The sequence below is a fragment of the Semicossyphus pulcher genome, unplaced genomic scaffold (genome assembly GCF_022749685.1).
Source record: "Semicossyphus pulcher isolate SPU_LCO1_2020_fin unplaced genomic scaffold, fSemPul1.0.p SCAF_5, whole genome shotgun sequence".
Classification (NCBI taxonomy): Eukaryota; Metazoa; Chordata; class Actinopteri; order Labriformes; family Labridae; genus Semicossyphus; species Semicossyphus pulcher.
This window is the reverse complement of record NW_027211726.1, coordinates 15400422-15424706: the sequence shown is the minus strand read 5'-3', so window position 1 is coordinate 15424706 and position 24285 is coordinate 15400422. Positions and strand designations below refer to the sequence as shown.

The window sequence follows — 24285 nt, the reverse complement described above, 5'->3', positions numbered from 1 at the left end:
GAAAAAATGTGATGGGGAATTTTCCAAAATTCTGTAACCTTTTACTGGAATTATATCAAACTTTTCAAGGCCCTTTTAATGCAGCCAAACGTTGTTGTTTTCATGCCTTGTCTGTCCTTTACATAAATTATAGCTGCTTGAATTGTACAACAGTGAGTGTATCTATATTGTGACATTTAAACAAGAACAGTGGAGGTCTTGGACTAGTTGACTGAAACGAGAGGCCATCTACGGAAAGTTTATGGTTATGTAATGTCACAAAACTAATGCGGCCTGTGTGATTTTCGGAAATGCATATTTGGTATGTGCTAAAAATGCTGAACGCTCATTGGTCGAACTGAACGTTAGGTCCCGCCCCCCGGCCGTTGATTACCTTTTCCACTTCCCCTGCTCGGCTCCAGTAGTCCTCCACCCAACGGCCGACAGAGAAGACGCAGTTCAACCGACGCTCGTCCTTCGTCTAAACATATGGCAAAAACAGCCCTCTTTCTTTCTTACATCGTTGTGTCCACTACTCTTTAAAAATTCCGCCGAAAAAGAGAAGACGATTTTCCAAAACATTCTGGCCGTTATCTCACGTAAGTAAAGCCAAACACTTCGGTTGAGTTCCTTGGATTCAGCAGGCGGACGTAACATGGCGGGCTAGTCTTTCTGCCTTCTTGCCGCACATGACAGACCGATTCATTGAATTCTGTTTAAGTGACATTCCGTAATGTTAAAATTAAAGGAATTAGTGAATTGTTAAGCTATGTTACCGCTTCAGTGTAATGTTTATTCTTGTAACGTGTCGGTATTTGGGGTTTGTTTGTGGGTTATTAACAACATACACTGCTAACGTAAGCTTCTTCCTTCGACGTGCTGTCGGCAGCAGCTCAACGTTAGCAGCTCTCGCGCGGCTCACGTTGAGCCTGGAATCTCTCAGCAGCGTGTTTCCTCGCAATGGCGTTTGCTGTGTTCAACGCACCTGCAATAAAACGTGTTAAAATGTAACGTTTAATGACATATATGTGGTGTAGACTGTCTTGTTTTGTTTTGGTGACGCATTGCAATACAGTCTAATTCGTCAAGTAGTCACACACGTTCCTCGCTTTGTCACTGGTTTTAAAAAGAAAATTATCCCATAATGTAGCTACTGTTTGTGGCATAGATAATGATTTAATCACAATATAATGATTGTTTAATTGGTGCAAAACAAAAGAAGACTAGTAAATGGCGTCGGAAGTTGCTTAACACATCGATTTGGCCACGGTGACAAATATGTGAACCCATTCATGACAGCGATAAACTTTGTAATAACAAAGAATGTGAATGAGTGACAGGCCTAACCAAGGACTCTGAATCCATGTGATTTTACTTGTGATTAACACATGCTGCCTGTTCTCCCCTTACGTTGTTGTTCTAATGCATTTAAATCTAATATCATGTATGTTTGTGCCTCAGGGCTCCCCTGTCTCTGCACAGGTGTATGAGCGCTACCCAGGGGGCCTAGGGGCGGCTCTTTACCGGGAGCACTTTGACTTCAACGCTGAGCCACCTTGGGATCCTAGCTGATAGCGGGACAGGTCCATCTCCTGACTTGTCCATGTGAGTGACTCAGTGTCTCTTGTACACACAAAGAGGCATGCTCGCTTACGCACACCTGTAGCAAAGTCCAGGATATTTGTGTTGTAGTCGGAACTAGCAGAAAAACCACAGTGTGATTTAAGATAGTGTTTGTGATGCAACATGTTTTTAGTGTCGAGGAGGCCTATAGATATGAGTGAAAGTTTAGAAAGGTGTCTGGAGATGACAAATTTATGAATTATTGACAAATTTTGTTTGATTTTCATGTTTTTTGTTTGAATAAATCAAGGCAAGTAGGAATGGGATATGTGTAACAAAAGGGATTACATGTATGCCTAGCTATTGATTCAAAATACTTGAAACTTGTCTAGATAGAAGCTAACCTCTCCTATAGCTGTGTATCTTATTTATGAGGTTAATCTGCTGTGAAACAACCCTTTAATGGTTTATTTTTAGTAAAACTGTTGTGTTTCTCTTTTCCAGTTTGTTGCATACCGGCAGGACCCATTGGCTCAGTCGTGACCCTTGACTTGCTTATCTGATCTTTATGATTGTCGGCTTAGCGGAATACGGTTGAGATGAAAGGACTCGCTGACAAACCCAGCTACATCATTGAACTCCTGGAGGGAGGCGTGACCCTTGAAGATGTCATTGACGGACACATCTGCGAACAGACTCTGGTCAGTTCAATTTACCGGCCCCTTTAAGATAGTCAATTTGCAGAGGAAGAAATTCCCCAAATGCCTCAGGTGGCTTTTATGCCACTGTCATAGATAATTTTTTTAGGAATACAGCTCTTGTTGACACAAACACCCAAAAAACTTTTATAGGATTTGATTTGTTTACATAATGTGGTTTTATTGCTTTGACCGGATGATTTGCGTACTCAGTGAAGCCTCTTGTGTTGCCAGGTGGAGAAGAGTGCGTTTGTGGTGGGGGACCTCGGTGCCCTGATGCAGCAGCATGTGTGCTGGCAGAGCGTGGTGCCACAGCTGCAGCCCTACTATCCGGTCAAGTGCAACAGCAGCCCGGCTGTCATCGAGGTTCTCGCCTCCTTGGGCCTGGGCTTCGTTTGCACCAATAAGGTAAACTTAATACCTCACAGAACCAAACTGAGGGAGCTTTGATTCATGTATTTTTAAAACTGCTCTGTGACTCATCCTCTTATGAATGCACCTGACCTTTTTCGGGGCAATTTCATTACAAGCACTCCATTGATTACTAGTCAGCTGATGATCCTTTCAACTTATGCAACACACCTGGTACCTTTTATTGATCGGGCTTTTAGACTCTGCCGTGTTAAATTCACTCGTGTGTGTGTGTGTGTCCTCTTTCCCGCAGGCTGAAGTTAGCTTGGTGCTGGAGCACGGCGTACCACCCGAAAACATAATTCTGTCAGGCGTTTGCAAGCAGCTGGCGCACATCAAGCACGCTGCCAAGAATAACATCCAGCATCTCGTGTGCGAGAATGAGGCAGAGTTGTCCAAGATTTCCCGCCTGCACCCGAATGCAAAGTAAGTGGTCTAATCAAGCAGCAGACTCTTTTCATTAGCTTCTTTTATTCCTCATGCACGTCTAGAAAATAGACAATGCCATCATTGTTTTCTGGGGAAGTATTCTAATTGTTTTGGTCAAAAGCGTATTTATCTTTCGTAGCTGGACCTTTTTTATTAAAGTTTTGCCTTGACTGATGTTTGGTTTGTTTGCAGGTTGCTGCTGCAGTTGAGCACCAAGGCCCACGCAGCTGAGACCAGCATGCCCTTCGGCTTCTCCCTGAAGAGCTGCCGGCACCTGCTGGAAGCGGCCAAGGAACAGGGTGTCCAAGTGGTTGGAGTGACTTTCCACATCCCCAGCTCCTGCGAAGACCTGCAGGAGGCCTACACACATGCACTCTCAGATGCCCGCTGTGTGTTTGACATGGGGGTGAGTACTGTCTGGAAAGTGTCTTTGATTCATAAAATGGTTGTAATTAAATGTAAGCCAAATGGTGAGCTCCTTAAGAGTAACCTTTTTTTCTTTTCTTTTTTTTTGCTGTGTCTGTTCAGGTGGATCTGGGCTTTAACATGAACATCCTGGACATTGGAGGTGGATTTACTGGCTCAGAGTTTCAACTCAAACAGGTAATCGGCTGTGGTGTGATTGTGGATGATGTAATCAGACTTTAAGAGCTCGCCTTTTACGACCGCTTGTGTAAAATATGAAGTTTAGCTTCCATATGTGTTGGTGTCGTAATCTGAAGGCGTGCACGTGTTTGCTTTTATCTTGGAAAAAACCCTCAGGATGCGTACTTACTGTATCTTGGTGTTTGCAGGTTGAGTCTGCAGTCAGGCCGCTGCTGGATGCGTACTTCAGCCCACTGTCTGGTGTGCAAGTGTTGGCCCAGCCGGGAAGCTTCTACGTGGCCTCAGCTTTCAGCTTGGCTGTCAACGTGATTGGCAAAAAGGTGGTGACCCACCAGTGGGACAGCCTCGCTCAAAGTGAGTTATGTTTCTCTCTCTCTGGTTCCCTTTGTCCTCGGTAGTCCAGTTAATCCGACTGTAATACTGTTGTGTTGCACCCTGGCTGCAATGTGCAGATAATTATATGCAGCCTTGCAAAATACAAAAGGGTTTGTGTTAACATTTGTTACACAAGTGTTGCATAATCATAACAAAACTATCAGAACAACTTGTAGCTGTAGATAACACAGTATGTTCTATATTTCTGACGTGGTAACCCACTGTATTTACACAGGCGAGAACAATGAAGATGCCGAGTTCCTGTACTACATGAATGAGGGTGTTTATGGCCCATTCAGCCGCAAGCTGCTGGGAAACGCCATCGCTGCCCCGTCGGTGCACAAGGTTAGTAGGTCTCCACCCAAGAGAATCAACTCTATTCAGGACTGAGAGAAGGATCTGATAGCAGCCGTGGCTGAATGGTAAAATGGGGTCATGCATTATGAGTATTTAGGGAAGCAGGGTCGGTATTGCTTTCGATAGTGAATAATATTGACCCATTTAAAGACCCACTGGCATCATGAGTGACAGTTCAGGATGCATCATTTCTTCTATGATCTGTTGATCTTTTCATGATAAAGTAACTAAAGGTGACACATCAGTAGGCCAACTGTGTGTCACAGTTTAATTTGCACACTGTAACCCCATAGATAATGCTCTCTCTTATTTTAGTATGTTGTAACGTGCAGTAGAGATGTTAACTGACACATCTCGATCAGTGACATATCTCATAGTTACCTGTTTGATGACCCTCTCTCCTCTCTCCAGCATGTGCTGTGTGCCGAGGAGGCCGTGTATCCCAGCAGCCTGTGGGGCCCGTCACTGGACCAGCTGGACCGTGTGGTGGAGCGCTGCCTGCTGCCCGAGCTCAGCGTAGGGGACTGGCTTCTCTTCTCCAACATGGGAGCGTGCGGCCTGGAGGAGTTTGGCTCCTCCCAGCTTCCCATCTACTACACTGTCTCCACCTGTGACTGGTGAGTTAGCATGCGATGGTTCGCCCTGATCCAGATGTAGTGAGGATATGAGGCGTTTAAAAGAGAACTGAGCCTGATGCTTGGTGTCGTCCACAGGTACGAAATGCAGGAGGCCGGCGTGGCACTGGACAGCGCTATGAAGAATTTCTCCATGGTCCAGTACAGTGCGTAACTACCCTCTGCCCCTGTCCCATATTGTATTGCACAGATCCTCCTTAGCCTCTGCTTTCACCGTGTGAGAAGAGAGGTCAGTGAGGTCTTTGGGACAGGGCGCTAAATGTGGTCAACATTCCAGCCACCTTGGAAAACGCAGTGTGTCCTATTATTTCTTCCAGGAATTCGACTTATTTACCTCTCAAAATTGGGTAAAAAAATGATTGTTCGATACCTCAATTGTCTAAAATCTCATCCGGAAGATAATCTTCTCATTCTCGCTCCTCCCTCTGATGGACTCTGAAAAATCGGTCAGCTAAAAGAACTCCAGCCCAAGCTCAAATGACATTATGCAACAAAATGGACGACTCTGTGGAGATGGGACCCCCTCAACACGTTTGGGGCGGTTTTTGTTTCCTAAATCAAATCCAGTTTACAAAATGTACAATTGATTCAAGTCATGTTCTCTATTGATTACCTGTTGACAGTCGTGTAAATCCTGTGTCTGATCAACATCAATTCATTTGTCTGTAGATGATTTTTGAAGTGTTTTAAAGAATCAATGCCTCATGTGGATTCTGTACTTCAGACCCTTCACTTTGCATAGTTTAAATGAAATTAAGACAATGATGTAACCTCTTTCTTTATCGCAGCTCACCTCAATGCATTTTTATTTATTGGATTCAGATATTACTGGGGCATATTTAAAGCTCCATCTTTAAGTGTGTTTTGCCCAGGTGTTATGCTGTGGCCCATCTAACAGTGTTTTCCTGATAAGATATTGATGTGTTTTTTAACGCTACATGGGTTACGTGTGCTGTGATTTCCATTTGTGACCTCAGTGGTTTCCCTGTATTCGAAAAGGCATGATACACCCTAATGCACTCCTTGCCTCTAATGGAGAAAGGTCAATCTGGTTTAAAATGCACAAAATCTTTTGTAGGTTAAAGAAATGCTGTTATATTTACCAACACAGCGCTGCTTTTTCAGATCTCCACATCAGCGTCTCTTGCCAGGGGATCGGTCCTTGTTCTGGGATCTGAAAAACCAGCACAGGAGCGATCTCCTGAAGAGAGCTCAAACATAAACGATCTGTATGTGGCCGATGTGGACATTCACGTCTGCATCTCTAAATTAAAAGACCCGCTAGTTGTACACAGACCTCTCTGAGGCAGTGCAGATAAACACACAAATCCAGACGTTTCCTCGTGCCTCTCTGAAGTTATGAGGGAAATGATGCACAGTCTCATGTACAGCTAAATGTCTCATGGTTAATAATAAAGGTGACCTGACCTAACTGCAGTTTTTGAAGAATCCTGCCCTCGTGTGTTACAATTGAATAATGTATTAATTACTTGCTTGTCTAAGGCACTAATGGACCATAGCCTGTTTTTGACTGTAAATTGTGCTTGTTAAAGTAATGAAAGTGATTAATTTAATACATTTCTGACTGAAATCATCCGTCTTGTGTCTGCGTGATCATTGGACGTGCTCTTAAGAAATCCCCTCTGAACCATATACTTCTAATGGAGTCTATCTACTGTGTGTTTTGTTTGTACACCAGTTTAATATCCTGAGAAATGTGTAATACAGATTTAGAGCTGCTTAGGCTGAGATTGTACTTCCTGCTATAGCCAGTCAAAATAGTGAGCGGCGTTAACAAACAGATCTTTTGTAATTAATCAGACTTCAACATCACTGAGTCATTAAAATAAGGTGGTTATTTCTGTAACAAATTTTCCTAAACACCACTGCATCATTTCCTCCTGAGGAAAAAGTCTAAATAGTTTCAATATTAATTGAAACATGCTGGTTAATTTTACTAATCGTACTAAGAAGGAGCCTTTTGGCTCAACTTTAACTTGTCTTCGGGCTTTTGTCCCGTCCATAAAATGAAATCAGTTAAGATGTATTTTAGAGCACCGCAGCATCATTTTTGGCCAGAAAAGAACATTGTGAAATCGGCTGCTGCTGCAGTATTTTGACTAAAAAAATAAAACGACCAGCATGCTCAAAGGCTTTGACAACAAATAAATGCTAAACACTTAATTTGTAGTCTAATTATTAAAGAGCTCAGCATCTACAGTGTGTCATCTCCCCCCTCTTGCCATCTTTTTCATGTAATTTCCCAAAGCCCTTTTATATTAAACTGCGATCGTAAAAAAGTAATACAGTATTGTTTGGAAATAACCTTATTTATCCAGATAGTGGGTCTTTAAATAAGTTAAACTGCATCTGCTTTCTTGTTCTAAAGAGCTTCTTTATAAGACTCCTGCTTGATCAATGATTTATAAAGTCGGATGTAGTAGTGATGTTTATGCAAAATATCTGCTAGATAGCGTAAGCAGTTGCTCACTCCGAGCCTCAATTCATTACATTTCCAAGGAGAGATGAATTTGTAGATTCATAATGTGAAGCAGTTGTTTCCCTCTTGTTCAAAATGAATCACAACTCCTGACATGTTTCTGTGGTGTGTTAGAGAGAGAGGGAAACAGCTACAAGAGGAGCCATTACAGCTCAAAGTAGTGTCGTGTTGACGCTTTTAGCTAGCAGTGATTAGTGCATGTTAACTACATTAGAGGCTAATAGATCAGTGAAACAGTGAGTGTCACCATGTCACTGGGTGGAATTAATAATGCTTTTGGTGAAATTAATAAAAACATAGCAGACAATGAATTAGTCCTGCAAGGAACAAGGCACAAACCAGCTTATCTTGAGCAGCATACAAACATGACTATGCAATTAAAAGGTTACAACATAGAGGTGATAGTATCTGTTTGACTCACATCCCTTTTTAGTCTGACTCAGTCAGCAAAAATAGGACTCTCTGTGGTTGATTCTGATTCGTATCCTACTGATTGGTTAATTGAATAATATTGCATTGGTTTGACAAGAGGGAATCTCCAATGGATGTCAGATGAAGAGCGGTCGTCCTCGAAACGTCGCTCTGATGTTATGGTAATTTTGAGCTGTTTACTTGTCAGTTTCAGTATTTACTGTAAAGAAAGTGAAAATGTCCTGTTCCCATTGTTCTTAACTTTGGCTGTAGAGATAGACATATAACTCAGTTGTGGATCAGCAATCTTACCTTTGGCATGTGACCGCTCTTCAATGGTTAAGATTGCTGCAGTGCAATCAGCTGGCATACAGCCATCATGGATGTTGACTCTTAACTATCTCTTATGTTGTTCTTCTGCTTGCCCAGCACCATCCTGGTTTGCATTGCCTGAGCAGTAGATTTCAGCTTGTTCGTTAAGCATTAAGTTACGTCTATTTATTAGTTTAACATAAAATGTGTTCATGCCACCAAATTTTGAAAAAAACATCAGTAGGCAAGTTAGAATTTGGTGTCGTATGTGAGGGAACTGTAATTACGGAATAAATTGGTGTATATAAAGCATTGTATTAACATCTGTTAGTCATAATATTGTTAGATACTAATAATGATTTGGTCGTCAAAAATGGTTCAGAAGTTTGGTAACGTGAGAAATTTTAGGAAGAAACTAGACGGGAGTATCGCAACGTTGTCAGTTCGATGATTGGTCGATTCGACTCAAAACAAACTGATCGTAATTCAAAAAGTTTATTAAGCAGAGCGTAATAAAAGTATGCGGCCTGGGTTTTACTAAACAAGCACGACAATTAACATGTCTTAATCTTAAAAACCACTTAGCATAAAAGTCTAAAATAAAGGTTCGATAACGTTATAAATTAGTATCTGGCAGTAGCTAGCTTTACTTTTTTTGTTATCGCTAAACATATCAAAAAGTCTTAAAACTTTAAGGTGTGCTAGCTAAAAGACAAGTAAACTAAGAATTTACCTTCCTCTACCATCAAAATGGTGGTTCAATTTGATTGGATGGAAAAAGTAGCATGATATGACGTCACACTTGAAGGACCACCCATTTAGCTCATTTTCTCGACAGCCCATTGGTTAGACTTAGTCATGTACCACGTGACTGCCAGTGGGGGTCGCATTAGCCACGCCCCCAGACCTAGCTATATGTTGTAGAATGCAGAAGTCCAATAAACAAGTTAGGTATTACCTGAAATTCAAAGACATAGTTACTAAATTAGCCACCTGGATCTCTGTAACGATGAATAACATTGTTTATGAAAGAATAGAGAGTGATTTAGTTTTTAGACTAAGAAGCCTCCTATTGGTCAATTTGTTCAGTATGCAAATGAAGGCTGCTACGTCAGATCCTGAACTTGAGCGCCATTTTTTCCTCAATAGGGGAAGAAAGGGACAAAAGCTGGATCAAAAATAACTTATCTCTGCTAAGAATACCTTTCACATTAGACTTCATCCTTCATCCAGCGGTGTATGTAGACAGAGGAGGCTGCTCGGATGAGTATCTGTGTGCAGCCCAGGCAGCGGACGCAGCTTACCGACGCACACAGTTGAGGGCCGGCGGAAGTGGAAAACGTTAGCTCTGTCGGAGGTGGCACAGCGACAACTAACGTTAACATACGCTGAAAAATTGGACGAGGTAAATATCAGTGAGGAGGCTTTGGGCATCTTCAAGTGGGAAGACACGGCGTGGCCGGCTTAGTGACCCGGCATGTCGCTGTCAGCGTGCTATCAGGAGATGTTGAGACGACTCCAGTGTGTGCAGAACAAACACACACGGACACACAGCAGTGTTAGCAATGGCAGCTTTGTAAAGGGACAGGTTTTTACTTTGCAGAGGATCTAAACTAAAATGCACACTTTAAACTCGCCGAAATAAGTTTTTTTCGTACACATCAGTAAATGCCTTGTAATCACACATTATTCATATAGATTTGCAGTGTGAGCCACTAAAGTCAGATCAGCTGTTGCTTAAAAACTGTAACGTTGCGATGCTTATGCAGACGTAATAACCATGTGCGGTCATGCTGTTATTTTCATTCAGGGATGTTATCTTTATGCGACATTTTACTACTTTACTACATCCTTCTTACTACAGCGTGATGATCATTCAATCCACATGTCAGATTGATGCTGGTAGCAGTTGACGTTATAAAATAGCAAACCTTATGCATTTATAACTGTTTTTATTAACAGAATTAGTTGACCAGGCTTGTGAAAAGTCATGCTGGCTTGTTTGTCTTCATATTGTTAACATTAACTGACTGATTGTAATTAATTGTTTATTTTCCATCCTTAATGGTAAATGTAATTTTCTGTTTGCTATTTTTTCTTCATGCATATTTTGAATATGTTAATCACAATTTCAAAATGCCCGGAGACATCTTCAAATTGCTTCTTTTATCTAACCAACAGTCCAAAATGAGAAGAATCTCCATTTACTATCATAAATAATGAAAAAGCAGCAAATTGTCTCATTTGAACCAGCAGAGTTTTGACATTTCTGAGTGAAAAAATGCCAAAATAGTGACAATGAATTTTCTTTTGATTTACTAATTGATTAACTATTTAAACTAATATTTCTCATATAATAATAATAATTATTTGTGATAATGCCTCCATAAAATTAGAGCATGTTTTCTTTTACAAGGCCTGTAAGGAACAATGTATCAGCTCCCAGTTGGAAATATTGAGAAGATCCGAAAGGCACGCAAAGCAGTGAAAAGCATCCTGACTGAGATCGGCCTGGAAGACTGCCAAAACCTGCTGAAGGTGTGTTTTATCTTGGAAAAATATGTAATTATAAAGGTCCTGTGGTATTTAAAACTGTATTTTAAAATATTTATAACATATGATGCCATAATGATCACCTATACCCTGGTATCTGGTTGTACAACAACCAATTGTTATTTGAGTTTTTCTTCTCTTGGAAATTATAAAAACATTTTGGTGATGACTCACTGCTCGGGGGATGTATAGCAAATATAATGCAGTCTTGAAATTTGTCTGCTTCGTCAATCTTCTTTGTTGGAAGGACCTGTTGTTAGCTGGCAGTATTGGCATGTTACTGTATTTGTCTTGATGATGTCATATTCAATGTTGTTGCCTACTATGAACACCAATGATATACTTGTAAAAGTCCCTCCCGCGTTTCTGCTTTCACAGGAAACAGATAAATATGCATAATGGGGTAACCTTCTACATGCTGCTTTATGGGAAATTAATTTGGGTGAAATTATTACTTCATGTAAGATGTATTAAAATAGAAAAATGATGGCTTTAAACTTACCTACAGTTTTGCACATTTACATATAAAGCAAGTTAGGTATTGTAAACTGATCACTGCTTACTGACCGAATAGTGATGTCAATACTTAAAAAAAGAAATTTGTAGTGAGGGGGGTCGTGTGCTCACAATTTTACACATGGGTCACATTTAACTGTATTTAGGTTGTTTGCATTTTGAGTTCAGAGAATTGAATGCTGTTTTTTTATTATACTGGAATAATTTTACCGAGCTGCAGATTATAAACTGGCAACAGCATATATGATTTGATTCTGTATGATGGTCCACCATTTTGGAGATCAGTACCTCTGCCTTTGTTTGAAACAACTTTGATTGCAGGACTTTTAACATGACATGTTAAACATTGTGACTCTATAAATTATATTTTTAATACATTTTGTTTGCTTGTGCGTTTACTGTGCAGGATCTAAATGAAAGCCCTGAGAAAAACGCAGATGAGGATGAGAACTTTAAGGAAACCGAGTGGTTCGATTTCACGGATGGATACAATGGCAGACTGCATAAAAAGGTGAATATGTTGACATCTTTCAATCATTTCCCAGTTTGAGTATTTAAAAAATAGTTATACAGGGTACTGTACAAAGTCCTGGGGAAGAGGAGAGTCATCACTCATAGAGTTTAAGATGAGTAGGTTGGCATGAATGTTGCATGCTCTGTACTCACTGTGCAAATTTGAACTTTGTTCATTTAAATAAACTGAAATAACTGACTGTTTCTATTTTCTTCTATTTAGTGGCCTTATCGGTCGCGAGCTGTGTGCTGTAACCTGTGCAAGTACTCGACTAAAAATATGAACAACTTCAGGACTCACGTCCATCGCTGCCACAGATATTTGCAGTCCTTCTGTGCGATTACATGCTGCTCTCAGTGCCTCTTCATCGGCAGCCCCAAGGTTGTCAGGAAGCACACGATTTTCTTCCACGCCAGACTCGCCAACCATCTACCACCAGCAAGCGACCTGTCTGCATCCAGCCATCGTGGAAATGAGAGGTATCAATGCAGAAAGTGTGGATTCCCAGCCTCTTCCATCTTCGTGATGAAGAAGCACATCATTCTCAAGCACCTGGAGAGAGTGGCAGAACAGTACATTGGATACAGATTACACCTTCAAGGCACGACGTCCATTAAGGTCCACTGCTGCAAAGTGTGCAGGGTCAACACTGGAACCCTAGACCAAATGTTGCATCACATGCTGGTTGAGCCATCCCACTATTCAGTCAGCACACAAGTGCAGAGTTTGATCTATGAGAACAAGAACTTCACCATTAAATCAACACCAAATGGGAATGGGTTGTTTGTGACATTCCCAAGTATTGCTCCTAAACCGACCGCCCAAATGTTCAACAGTAAGTCCTTGGTTTTGCCAAGTAATGGCCAACCTGGTGGGACTCTGCTCACTTTACAGCAGCTAACAGGAACAACAAACAGTACTACTCTGATCTGTGCCCCTGGAACCAACCAAGCTTTCCTGCCCCCTCAAGCTTCAGCGCTAGTGCAGCTAGCTAGTGCTGAGGCTAAAGGCTTGCTCCAGCCTGGTGCCACGATAGCCCTCCGAAGTGCTTTGCCCCAAGGACCGTCTATGGTCCAGCTTCCGACAGTGTCTAATCTGTCTCTCAAACCGGCACCAGTGGCTCTAGGGCCCCCTTCTTCTCAACCACAACAGACTCCGCATGCGCAGCAAATCCTTCTTCCATCGGGACTGCAGGCCAATGTGGCGACTAGACCCGGACCTGTACCCAAACCTGCCGTGGTTGCACAAAATGCATCAGCAAACCACATCACCCTGCAAGGCACCATGCTGACTTCACAATCTCTGCTAAGTCACCTGATCCCAACTGGCAACAGAATGAACGGCATGCCCACTTACACTTTTGCTCCACTGCAAGTGGCAATGCCCGGCCCTCAGAATACCCCTCTCAAGTCAATCGAGCAAACGAGTAACTCTTCACCACAAACTAAGAAATGGATTACCTGTCCGCTCTGCAATGAACTTTTCCCTTCCAATGTCTTTGAAATCCACACCGAAGTCGCCCACCAGACAAAATCCACCTCAGCCAAGTCAGAAAGCTTGGCGGCACGAGCAGCGTTCTTGAAGAAAATGCCAGACAAAACCGTCAAATGTCTTACGTGTAAAATCCTACTCTCAGAAAAAAGCGTCTTCCAACACCTGCTCCACGGCCTGAATTGTTTGTACTGCTCGGCTTTGTTCTTTTCAATCAGGCATCTCGCTGAACACGTAAAGACGCACAATCCCACAAGCAAGGCATACTGTGATTTTCTGAGACAGAAGTACAGAGTCTACTCAAAAGGCTCTGGTGGCATCCTGTTCCCGTACTTTGACGTCCACACCACCGCACCAAAAGAGGTCCTAGGTGACATCGAGGTTAATCTTGCCCTGGTCACAAGCTCCCTGGACCTGATCTTCTTTAAGTTGCAGCCCAGCAGTCAGCCCGAAATTTGCCCAGCGCCTGTGAAAATCAACAGCACGTACTGCCCCTTCTGTGACGAAAAGTTTCAGAGTGAATCCAAACACCTGCAGCACCTGAAAGAGAAACATTTTGTAGCACCCACCATTCATGCTATCCTCAAGACAGAGGCTTTCAAGTGCATATACTGTAACGGAGTGTACACAGGAAAGGTCACCCAGCAGGCCGTGATGCTACACATTCAGCGATGCCGCTGTTCACCAAAACCGCAACAACCACAACCACAGCCGCAGCCACAGCCACCGCCACCGCCACCCAAGACTATAGTAGCACCGCAGCCGCTACCAAGACCAATTCAGCAGCTCAGTCAGCCGTCCGGACTCTACTTCCTTCAAGTTCCACAAGGGCTGACAGTGAAACAAGCTCTCGCTCCGGCTCGTGTGATTTCAGCTGCACCCCCTGCGAGGCCTCAAGAATCACAAGAAGAGATACAGTCGAAGAAGAGGCTGGAGGCGGCGTTGAGGGAGGTCATCGAGGCTAATAAACGAGAGAGAGAAGAAAGGGCGGTCATGCGTAGGAAGCGAGAGCAGGAGAGGCTGTTGCCGCCACCAGAGCCGGTGATTCAGAGTGACCCCACGGTGAAGCTGGCGCTGGAGCCCACCCCGGTGGAGCGCCGCTGTGGCGACGAGCGCAGAGACTTCATATCCAAATACTTCAACGTGAACCCCTACGCGACCAAAGGCGAGACTGACGAGCTGTGCAGGAGGCTGTCGCTCACCAAAGCAGAGTTGGCAGCGCTCTTCAGCAAGAAGCGCAGCAAGTGCATGAAGAGTCTCAAGAGGAACACGGCGGCCATTTTCCTCGGATTCAACATGACAGAACTGGGAAAAGTCAAGCACAACCTCCTCATACCGGAGCCGCAGCCCGCCGATACGACAGAGCAGCCTGCAGATACAACAGAGCCGATGGAGAAGGGTGAAGATGGACCAGAACCGATGGATGAAAGTGGAAATGATAAAGTCGCAGGTGGAGAACAGGTGGAGCCGATGGAATGTGTGTAGAAAAGTGTGAAAGTGGAACAACCCAGAAAACAGCAAATAATGCTAATACAGGTGTCTTTGATTTAAAACAGAATGCCTGATACTCTTACGACAGCCTCTTGTGTTGATAGTTAGTAGAGAAGTTCATCATGCAGTGCAACACAGTGTAATCCCCAACATACCAGTTACCTGTACGTGAGGGCGGTTTCTTAACGTAGCCGTCATTATAGTGCTTTGTTTGATATCGGTATGCTGTAAGTGGTTCATTTCCTCATTTTCACATTAATGCAAAGCCACGTTGCGATGCTCCCTTAGAACATAATAAACAGATGTGTTGTCTGTGACATATTATGGTGTCAGACTGTTGAGCTTCATTTAGCCAGTAACAATCATTTATTCCTCAATGGCTACTGACTTTAACTTTAGCACTGATATGCTCCTGTTTTTTTATTTTTGCACCCTTTATTTAAGCCCCTTTGTACAAAATTGCAATTCCTACATTATTGCTAATGTCTGCTAATATCCAGACTAAAGTGCACCCTTCAGTATAGATTTGATTTGATTTAATATTATATTATGATTTATATATTTGGACCTATTTCTGTCTTGTACACATTTTGTTTTTGTTTTTTACAGAACTTCCTCCTGAACATTCAAACAGTTTAAAGGGGAAATGTTTCTTGGCCACTAGACTGTTTAAGCACATGTTCGTGTAGTTTTGAAGCCAAATTTGGGAGAATGTACACCTTTTGAGATTTCCACTTTGTTGAATTCCCAGAGTTCATGAACACTCGGTTATTATAAATTTCCAACCTTGTTGCCAGCATGAGCCTTTGTTTTATCAAATTAAATTATCATTTGTGCCATTGTGAAAGCTACATATTTGCATTAATTACTTATCTAAAGATTCAACAAAACGTACAATAAGTTATTGGGTGTTCAAAATGCGTTTATCTTCTGTTTTCCTGACAGCTGTTTTTTTTTTTTTTGTACTACAAGTGTATTTTCTATAATTCCAAGAGGTTCAATGATGTTGGGAGAGGTACATATTCTCATTCTGTCCAAGGCCACTGTGTTGTAAAAAATAAAGTGGTTTCCTTTAACGTAAATGATTCATTCTTTTTTTCCATTTCCTAGTAAAAAGTTTAATTTTAAATCAAGCTGTGTTAAATCACCACATGGTATGTTTATTTCATTTGCAACTGTGACCTGGACACCAGACACATTTAAGGAAGCTCCTCCTTTCATCAGCAGTGATAGAAAATAATGAAGCCGTATCAAAGGCAATGAAACAGAAGGTTAACAAATGTGAAGTCTGAATCAGTGTTTAATAATCTCCTGAGAAAGAATGGAATTCAACAATTATCTGCCCATCATATACATCAGTCTTTAAAATGTAACACATTTGTTAACATACTTCTCAAATTAATTGCTTGATAGCAGCTTAAAGTCAAAGATGAAGTATATGTTAGGCCCAGCCAAATGTTTCAGTTTTCAGTGCATGAATTATTATCATCCTGTGGCCACAGTATTAGATATTCAAGTATTGTATTCTATTTAGTTCTATTCAGCTCTTCTCATACTCAGAACAGCTACTAAATGGACCTTGTGGTGAATTGGGTTTTGTTTCAAACTTCCAATTTCTGCTTCATAAGGGGTCGGATTTGATCGAGTACTGAGGGCCCGCTGTAGTTGTTGGTTTGAATGGCCTCTAGCCTCTTCAGGTACTCAACCGGGAGTCCATTCTGCTCTGCGCCCATACACACCACCTTATTGAAACACAGAGAAAGAGAGTCATTCAAACTACTATGTTGATTTAGCCATAAAAACATTGGTGGGCATTGTCTGTGGACCAGTGTCCTTATACACACACCTGTTTGTACTGAGGAGACGGAGGACAGGGGTGGAAATTGTTCATCTGGTAAGTCCTGCAGAGCATCGGACCCTGATCAGTCTCCACTGAAACCTCCAGCGGAGAGTAAATTCCTTTGTTCACCCCTTCCTGGCTGGAGACACAAAAATAGAACCACATTGTGTCTGTTAAAATGACAAACACTAACGGCTTACCTAATCTACATATGTGCATTTATGCATCTCACTTGTCAAGGCTCATAAGGTGTTCGTTGCTCAAAGTCCAGATTACTCCCCACACTTCGCTGCCTGGATTAGACTGGATGGTGGCCACTCCACCGTGCCAAGTGTTGTTGGCATGTTTCTGCCACAGGCCAAAGTTTAATTCGTAGTCCTGCACACAAAATAGGGGGGGTGAATTGTGAAAAGGGGGTGAAGGACAAAAGGTTACGGACAGTGAAGAGGCATCATGTATTTTAACCAAAATGTATTTTCTTTCACTGTGACATGAATAGGGTTACTATGTGTTTGTGTTTTCAGAGGTGCCCCCAGTGAACTTAGTTTGAGTTCACACCGGCCTTGTTGTTGCAGCTGGTTCTTAAGAGGTGGTGCCTAAGCTGCGATGTATTACATTAGTTGGATTAATACTAAAAAAATAATGGACGCCAAGTCAGTTGTTTTCCATAGTGAGGCACCCCGAACGCTTTACTCGTCACTTAACCGAATGGAGAGTTTTGTTACTATGGTAACTGACCGTTTTTCCCCTGATGCAGGGCTGATTCAGTTATCCCGAGTTAAATGGGCCCCTGTCAACCAATTGAAGTGTTATCCGTACCCATTCAACAATAATCATACTCAAAGTAAGCGAGCTTTAATCTACCAAAATAGTTTAATACTCAAACTGCAAACTAAATCGTTTTCCTCTGCGTTTAATTTCACCTCCGAGACTATGGTACGTTTACGGGCAATAAGCCGGCTCTGCTGCGTTCATGAACGACTGCCACGAGGTAGACTTCAAACGTTCAAACCGTTGGACAAGTGAATGAATTAAATATTTAATAATAACTATTTATGTCTTTTTAAAATTACTCTATAGATTAAGCGTGTAAACTTGGGGGTTCAGGAAAAACGAAGTATCCCACCACTTCTTGGTTGTTTGACAATTTCCACATGACTTGAATGCGACATTGGTGATATAATACGGAAACCCATAGACGTAGACTTTAGTTTGATTTATTTCTATGATGGCAACAAAATGAAGCTATTGAATTTAACATTTACTTACCTTCAGACGACCGGTAGTGCAAAATGATGCCGAGGGGTTTGCCAGCTGCAATCTTTCCTTCAGCAGGTTGCTTCCAAACGCGAAATACATGAAGGTACCGTTGGTAGCAGCAGACATCTTTTGATATTCTAGAATCAGAAACAGAATCAGATTTATTTTGAAATTTAGCCTTGGACATCTGCCGGTTGGAGGAGACATGAGAGCGCACTGCTATAACCTGCTTATTTGCAGGGATGGTTGTTTACCAAATGTGCTGCCCAAACACTTGCCGGAGGCTTTTGTCGCTGCAGGAATTGTCCGCCGGCATGCATTTAAAGCAACAGTAAGTGAATAATGTCCCGGTTTTTAGCGTCCGATAACAAGATACAATTCTGATTATTTGACGTGTCGGTGTTGTTTATCTGTGACATGTTAATTTACTTCCGGTGTCCCATCGTCAACATGTGCTAAAGTTTAGCAGCTTAACGGTTCTGGGGGTTATTGGTTAACGTTGAGCTGTGGATTCGCGTTCCGGTCTATTTTTACGAAAACACAGCATAAATCGTAAAAATACAGGATAAGATGCCAATATTTAGCAATCTGTTCTGGAAGTGATTTGCAAACATCCCACATAGCCTTTGACTATTTTTAAATTAAACAAACAACATTAAACATTTTACATTAGAGGCTTGTATGGAAGCAGAGAATGGCCGATCGAGAGAAAATCTACTTGTTATCACGAGGAAGAAAAATGGGGGAAAAAACTTCAGGTAGCTGGGGCTCTGATGTTGCGTGTCGCCATAGCGAGGAAACAGCCGGCCATCCAATCATGACAATCACATACCGGGCAGGAATTTGAGTCATCCAATTATGATTCCCAGTTTGCGCTGCATACATACTTAATAGTTAGACAGAAACTTGACAACATTGAACTTTATCATTTTATATTCAACAGCTAACTTTCAAACCTATGAACACACTCAAGTCATCCGAGTCATCATGCCTGAAGTCCAAGACGAGTCTCAAGTCATTTAATTTTTGTCAAGTCAAGTCGCAAGTCATCAAAACAGTGACTCAAGTCCAAGTCACCAAGTCTCAAGTCCACATCTGTGTTATTTACATTATTCAGAGTTTGGAAGTGGATCCATAGATGGCATCTCCATAACTGAAACAACTGATTGAAGCATAGTTGCCATCACTGATCAACACATCAGCCCAACACAGGCAGAAACTGTCATCAGGTCAGACCTGCTCAACACAGACAGACACTGTTATCAGGTCAGACCTGCTCATTTAAGGAGAATACCAGCTTGCCTGTATTTTTACACTGTTTAGTTATGAATTCTCCCTGACAATCACAATAGTGGGCATGTTATTGTATGATTGTATGTATTGTATGATTGGTATGATGAATGTATTGATTGTGAGCAGCACTGCACTTACGTCCATGACAAATTTCCCTCCAGGGACAATAAAGTTTCTTTTCTTATCTTAATAACATTATTGAAAAAGCCAATCAATTTTTAGGTCTCTGTAATTTAACAATTACGGAGCTATGGGGTGGCCTTAGAGCTAATGTAACAAAGCACTGAATAAATAACACTTAAATTGCAATTTGCAGTCTCAGTTGAGAATATTAAAAGTCAAAGCCTTATGTTTCCCGGCAAAGAATGTCTACAGGTCTTTTTCAGCCTTTTATACCATTATTTAGAGAGAGTATAAAGTATCTTTGCATGGATTTGTAGCCAATTAGCTTTTGGCTTTATTCAGCCATGTACTGAAAATATTGTTAGGTAAACTTAAACAACCTTTACTAATGTTGCAATAACACACAGAGTCAGGTTTATCCTCAAGGATTTTAATGTACAAAATAAAAAAAAAACCAACTTAACAAAAACACATGGAAATTCACAAAATGTTTCCTCCGAGAAAAGAAAAAAAAATCCTGTACAAACAGTGGGGTGGTGGCCAGAAAATGTTTGGCCTGGCGATCATCTCCTCGGGCCGCCTCGTCCTCGTCCCCTTCCTCTGCCACGCCCTCGTCCTCTGCCTCGTCCCCGTCCAGCCACTGAGAAGACAGAGAGAGAGTGAGAAACATTTGTCAAACATTGACCGTTGTCCAACAGACTGTGATACCCAACAAACGAGTTTAACGCGCTTGTGTACATTAACTCACTACTTTACACAAAGTCCCTTTTTAAAAAGGAAACCATTAACCTGAGACAAACAAACAAAGTTAAATTACATTCAGAAATTAAGCCACGGTGGCACTTTCAAAAAAGCCATGACGCACATCTTTTACATCCTGCTGCACCGTCAACTATTACAGTGGAGTGAATCAAGGACAATCAGCTTGAAGTGGCAGGTAAACAAAGATTAAGTCAACTAGTTTCATGCCTATGGAAGCTTTTAGACTGTCGTCTTAATTCATGAATAAGAAACGTCTTCCCATTTCATGATGTATTGTATGTTGTATGACCATCTCTTCTGTATAAGCGATAAAACCAATACAACCCGTGACAAAGAACTGTTCTGCTCTGTAGTACATATTTTTACTTCATGCATCACTGTGGAGACTTAACACAGAAACATTGACACTATGAACAGAACCAATAAACGTACGGACACTATTTGTGAAGTCGAGCCACTGAGGCTTTAAAGTATAAAATATGAGTTGTCACAATTAACCGAGTCAAAATGTAAATGTTTGAAGGCACCGCTTCTAAACAGAGTTCAGTTTCACAAACTGTATTGTATTACAAGTGTATATGGTCTCTGTATATATTGATAAAAAACAAAACGGGTAGATTGAAGCCTTTTTCTAAAAAGGCACAGTATAGTCTTTCCATTAAAAAAAGAGAAAGCCACATGTGAGGCCCAGTGTGCTGTATTATGATTATCTCCGTTCTGAACCCCTTAATGTTCAGACATTCCTCACCTGCTTCCCTCTTCTTGGACTTGATCTTTGGCTCGATGTCGACCAGCAGGGTGTCCAGGGGGAGGCTGTCGGGAAGGATGAAGTAGCGAATATTGTTTCCGCGGATGCTGAGCGATTCCAGCTGAGTGGGCTCCCTGTTTTTCAGGGTCATTTTCACAGCCTTCAGGTGGGTGTTCATGCTCACATCAACACCTAAATGAGAAATCAAAAAGGATACAGGGATTAAGAACTTCAACAGACCAGCCAACATACGTTCTAAATGACAGAATACCTGCATGAGTTCAGAGAGATATAGCCAGAGTATTTGGACAGTGAACGGGCTACATTTTAAAACAGTCCCAGCGTTGGATCAAGACGAAGCCTAACGTTTAATAAAACAACAACTCTTTAGTCTTGCATCACAGTGTGAACAGGTAATACTGAACTTCTGGAAAAGCTGTGACATAAGCTTGGCAAGGAGCTGTGTGACATAATACAGCTCCATAATGAGTAACCGAGAAGCCTCTGAACAGTGCGTCTTTGTTGACCTCAAGCGGTTCAACTTATCTCCTGGCTGCAGCAGTGCACAGGTTGACTCTGTGACAGCCCTGTTTAATGTTTGAGACAACAGGTGCAACCATACACATATCCACACCCAGCAGACATGTCAATAGGAACATTTAAATAAATTGTTCAGCTGTACACACTGTGAGCAACCAGGGCTGCACAATAGATGACATTTTCATCATTATGGCAATATGACAATACAATATAAACGTATCACAACAGACTTCCTGAAGCGCTTTATGCACATGTGCCATGCCAATCAGATATAAGCCCTACCAGCTGTTAGATATCCTCAGATTATTTGTCCTAAATTTAGTGGTGAAAGCGCGGTTAGCTAGCACCATCGCGGGCTAAGGGCAGAACCGCAGCAAGAAGGTGGTTGGTGAAGAAAAAAAACAGCATCTTTGCCATTAGGAATTATTTGGGATTCAGGAGATCAGCACGTAAGAAACACAGATATGTGCCAGAGCAACTGTAACGCCCAAATTTCCCCCTGGGGATTAATAAAGTATTTCTGATTCTGATATGAAAGCTCCATGGAGTAACCAGACAGGGTTGTATTTGGTTGCCAACTGTAAGAGGAGTAAAAAGGAGAAAAAACGGAAAAGAAGCTGCCCTGGCAGGAAAAAAGGAAATACACACACTTGCAAAACAAGATGCCAATTCACAAGATAATCCAACAGCACCACAAATTGTAGCTCCCAAATGTTAACATCTCCTTCAACAATTGAGCATTATATTGCATGAAGTTCAAATTATTGCAGGACTGTTGTGTTGTGCAGCATTAGATTCCACTTGATGAACCTATTTTGTTGCTGAGGGTATATTTAGTATAACCCCTAAATGCAATTTGGGATCAAATTAAACCTTAACATGAGTGATGCCATTTTAACTTAATATTTGGATAGAGGTAACCAACACACACATTGCTCCAGCTAGCTCTTACCTGTGATAGTGCCATGGACCTGAGTGCCATTCTTCAGTTCGATGGTAACCGTCTCATGGCTGAGTTTCATCAAAAACCTGAGAATATCATTGAACAAAATTACAGTGTGAGCACATCAGGCTTTGAACTCAACTTTTTATAATTGTTCACGAGCATTTATCAACATCATATATCACATCAAGTTAACATTAGCCTGAAGCTAGCTACCTTGCTAACGTTAGCTAACGGCTATAGGGCTTTCAGCACTTAAATACAAAAGGGACGCCATCATAACAATGCCTCAAATATTACATCTGGGTGGTAATGATACTTTAAAGAATGTATCTGGCAAGGTTGTTTAATCATGTTGCTCAATGCTAGCGTTCAATTAACTTTGCAGAGAATAGACAAACAGAGGGCCTGTGGGTAAGCTAGCATTCATGTCGGTACGATTATTGTAGCTAGTGGGAAAGTGGGAAAGTAGGAAAGTAGGCTAGTAAGAAAAACTGCGTGATTTGCAGCTGAATCCTGTGCTGAGGAGTTACAATGCCCATTTCATGCGTGTATGTAACTGTCGGGTAACTTCAGAGCTTGGTTCCCGGTCATTGTAATACCGAACAGCGTCCATTCAATTCATTCACAGCTTCCCGCCTCATAACCGTCTCCCGGTTTACATCTACATTCATCCATCGGCATCCCTTTGTTTTCATCATCTAATATTACAGCACTCAATAAACGGCGAATTTTCAAAGGCACTTACCTGACTAGTTTCATGATGGTGACGGATTGTAGAGAAATATCCTCCACCAAAGACAAAAATTACAGCGCTCAAGTGAGAACACAGGCCGCTGTTGTATGAATTACGTTTTAGTCGCGCACATACGACGTCATTTAACGAGCGACAGCAAAGAGGAACCGTTAGTAATGACGACAGTGCCGCCTAACGGTAGAGTAATGAAGGGCATCACTCCCTTTTTCAAAACCTGGTTTAAATGTTTAAAAATTAACTGTATTTATTTTTTAACTACTTTATGATACCATTCAGAACAGCAGACCTTTAGAAGGCAAATGTCTACACAATAAATAAATATCTGCTTCGGTTTTGTAACTAAATATTATAAAGAACGAAAATAAAACATCAAATATGTTTCAGTGTGTTAGATATTTACAGATATATTTGGCTGACAAAGTGTTTTAAACTGTATAAACAGATAAAAACTTTTATAGTTTACAGATAAATAAAATGTGACAATAAACAATTAATTGGAGTATGGGCAGACAAAAAGAGCTAAATAGACCTTTTTCAGAGCAGAAATTTGGTTATTTAGATCCATTAACAACTGAAACGAGTCAGAATTTCTGCTGTAAAAAATGCTATTCTATTTCTGATTTCCAAGAAATATTGCAATTTTGTGTGTAGTGAATCTCTTTCACTTCACCAGCTGAACAAAATCAGAATCTGATATTTAATGTGGGTTTTTCTTAACTAACAACAACAACAAAAACTTCATAGTGTGCTGTGGTAATCTGTATCTGGAGTATGGCAAGAGTTCAGGTGGTAAGGTGGTGGTTTGATATCTTGGGGAAATCAAGGTACAGAATTACATTTAAAAACTTCACCAAGTGTGCTGGTGTTATTGTAGTTTCTTCTTACTGCCACTAGATGGTAGCAGAGAGTTATTTAATTAAGCATTTTGACCACTATTGTTTTACAATGTGCTACAGGTGCAGGACTCTTTTAACTGATAGCAGGACTCTGCAGCAGCAATGGCAAACAGTATTTATTAAAATGGACAAAATTATCATTAAACAAAGCATTGACCTAGTTATATTTTTAACTTTAAGAAATAGTTGGTTTGGCATGTTGCTACTGACAATATGGCACCCTTAGAGCTCTAACAAGAAACCCTCACATGTACAGTGTAATATGCTCTAATCACAGATAGA

At 41.4% G+C, this 24285-nt stretch overlaps 4 protein-coding genes across 5 annotated transcripts; 2 read left to right on the top strand and 2 right to left on the bottom strand.

Moving 5' to 3' along the window:
• Positions 1 to 412: 412 nt before the first annotated feature.
• azin1b (antizyme inhibitor 1b) lies at positions 413 to 6649 on the top strand. Its single transcript, XM_069680992.1, has 11 exons — positions 413 to 578; positions 1441 to 1584; positions 2047 to 2243; positions 2475 to 2648; positions 2905 to 3077; positions 3273 to 3486; positions 3609 to 3683; positions 3875 to 4040; positions 4297 to 4406; positions 4830 to 5035; positions 5132 to 6649. Exons 3-11 carry the CDS (start codon positions 2142 to 2144, stop codon positions 5205 to 5207), a joined length of 1296 nt encoding a protein of 431 aa, XP_069537093.1. The 5' UTR covers positions 413 to 578; positions 1441 to 1584; positions 2047 to 2141; the 3' UTR covers positions 5208 to 6649.
• A 2787-nt stretch (positions 6650 to 9436) lies between these two features.
• adnp2b (ADNP homeobox 2b) lies at positions 9437 to 15917 on the top strand. Its single transcript, XM_069680991.1, has 4 exons — positions 9437 to 9681; positions 10693 to 10814; positions 11752 to 11856; positions 12082 to 15917. Exons 2-4 carry the CDS (start codon positions 10707 to 10709, stop codon positions 14833 to 14835), a joined length of 2967 nt encoding a protein of 988 aa, XP_069537092.1. The 5' UTR covers positions 9437 to 9681; positions 10693 to 10706; the 3' UTR covers positions 14836 to 15917.
• Positions 15918 to 16011: 94 nt separating this feature from the next.
• ggcta (gamma-glutamylcyclotransferase a) lies at positions 16012 to 18229 on the bottom strand. 2 transcript variants are annotated; one of them, XM_069681797.1, is made up of 5 exons: positions 18196 to 18229; positions 17951 to 18078; positions 16914 to 17059; positions 16688 to 16820; positions 16012 to 16583 (listed from the first exon to the last, which is right to left on the bottom strand). In XM_069681797.1, exons 2-5 carry the CDS (start codon positions 18065 to 18067, stop codon positions 16443 to 16445), a joined length of 537 nt encoding a protein of 178 aa, XP_069537898.1. In that variant the 5' UTR covers positions 18068 to 18078; positions 18196 to 18229; the 3' UTR covers positions 16012 to 16442. The 2 variants fall into 2 exon arrangements, with proteins under 2 accessions (XP_069537898.1, XP_069537897.1); XM_069681796.1 differs by lacking the exon at positions 18196 to 18229 and having other exon boundaries at positions 17951 to 18184.
• Positions 18230 to 19771: 1542 nt separating this feature from the next.
• Positions 19772 to 23215, bottom strand: snrpd1 (small nuclear ribonucleoprotein D1 polypeptide). Its single transcript, XM_069681656.1, has 4 exons — positions 23099 to 23215; positions 22360 to 22436; positions 20868 to 21059; positions 19772 to 19997 (listed from the first exon to the last, which is right to left on the bottom strand). The coding sequence occupies exons 1-4, from the start codon at positions 23110 to 23112 to the stop codon at positions 19921 to 19923; spliced, it is 360 nt and encodes a 119-aa protein (XP_069537757.1). The 5' UTR covers positions 23113 to 23215; the 3' UTR covers positions 19772 to 19920.
• Positions 23216 to 24285: the final 1070 nt, after the last annotated feature.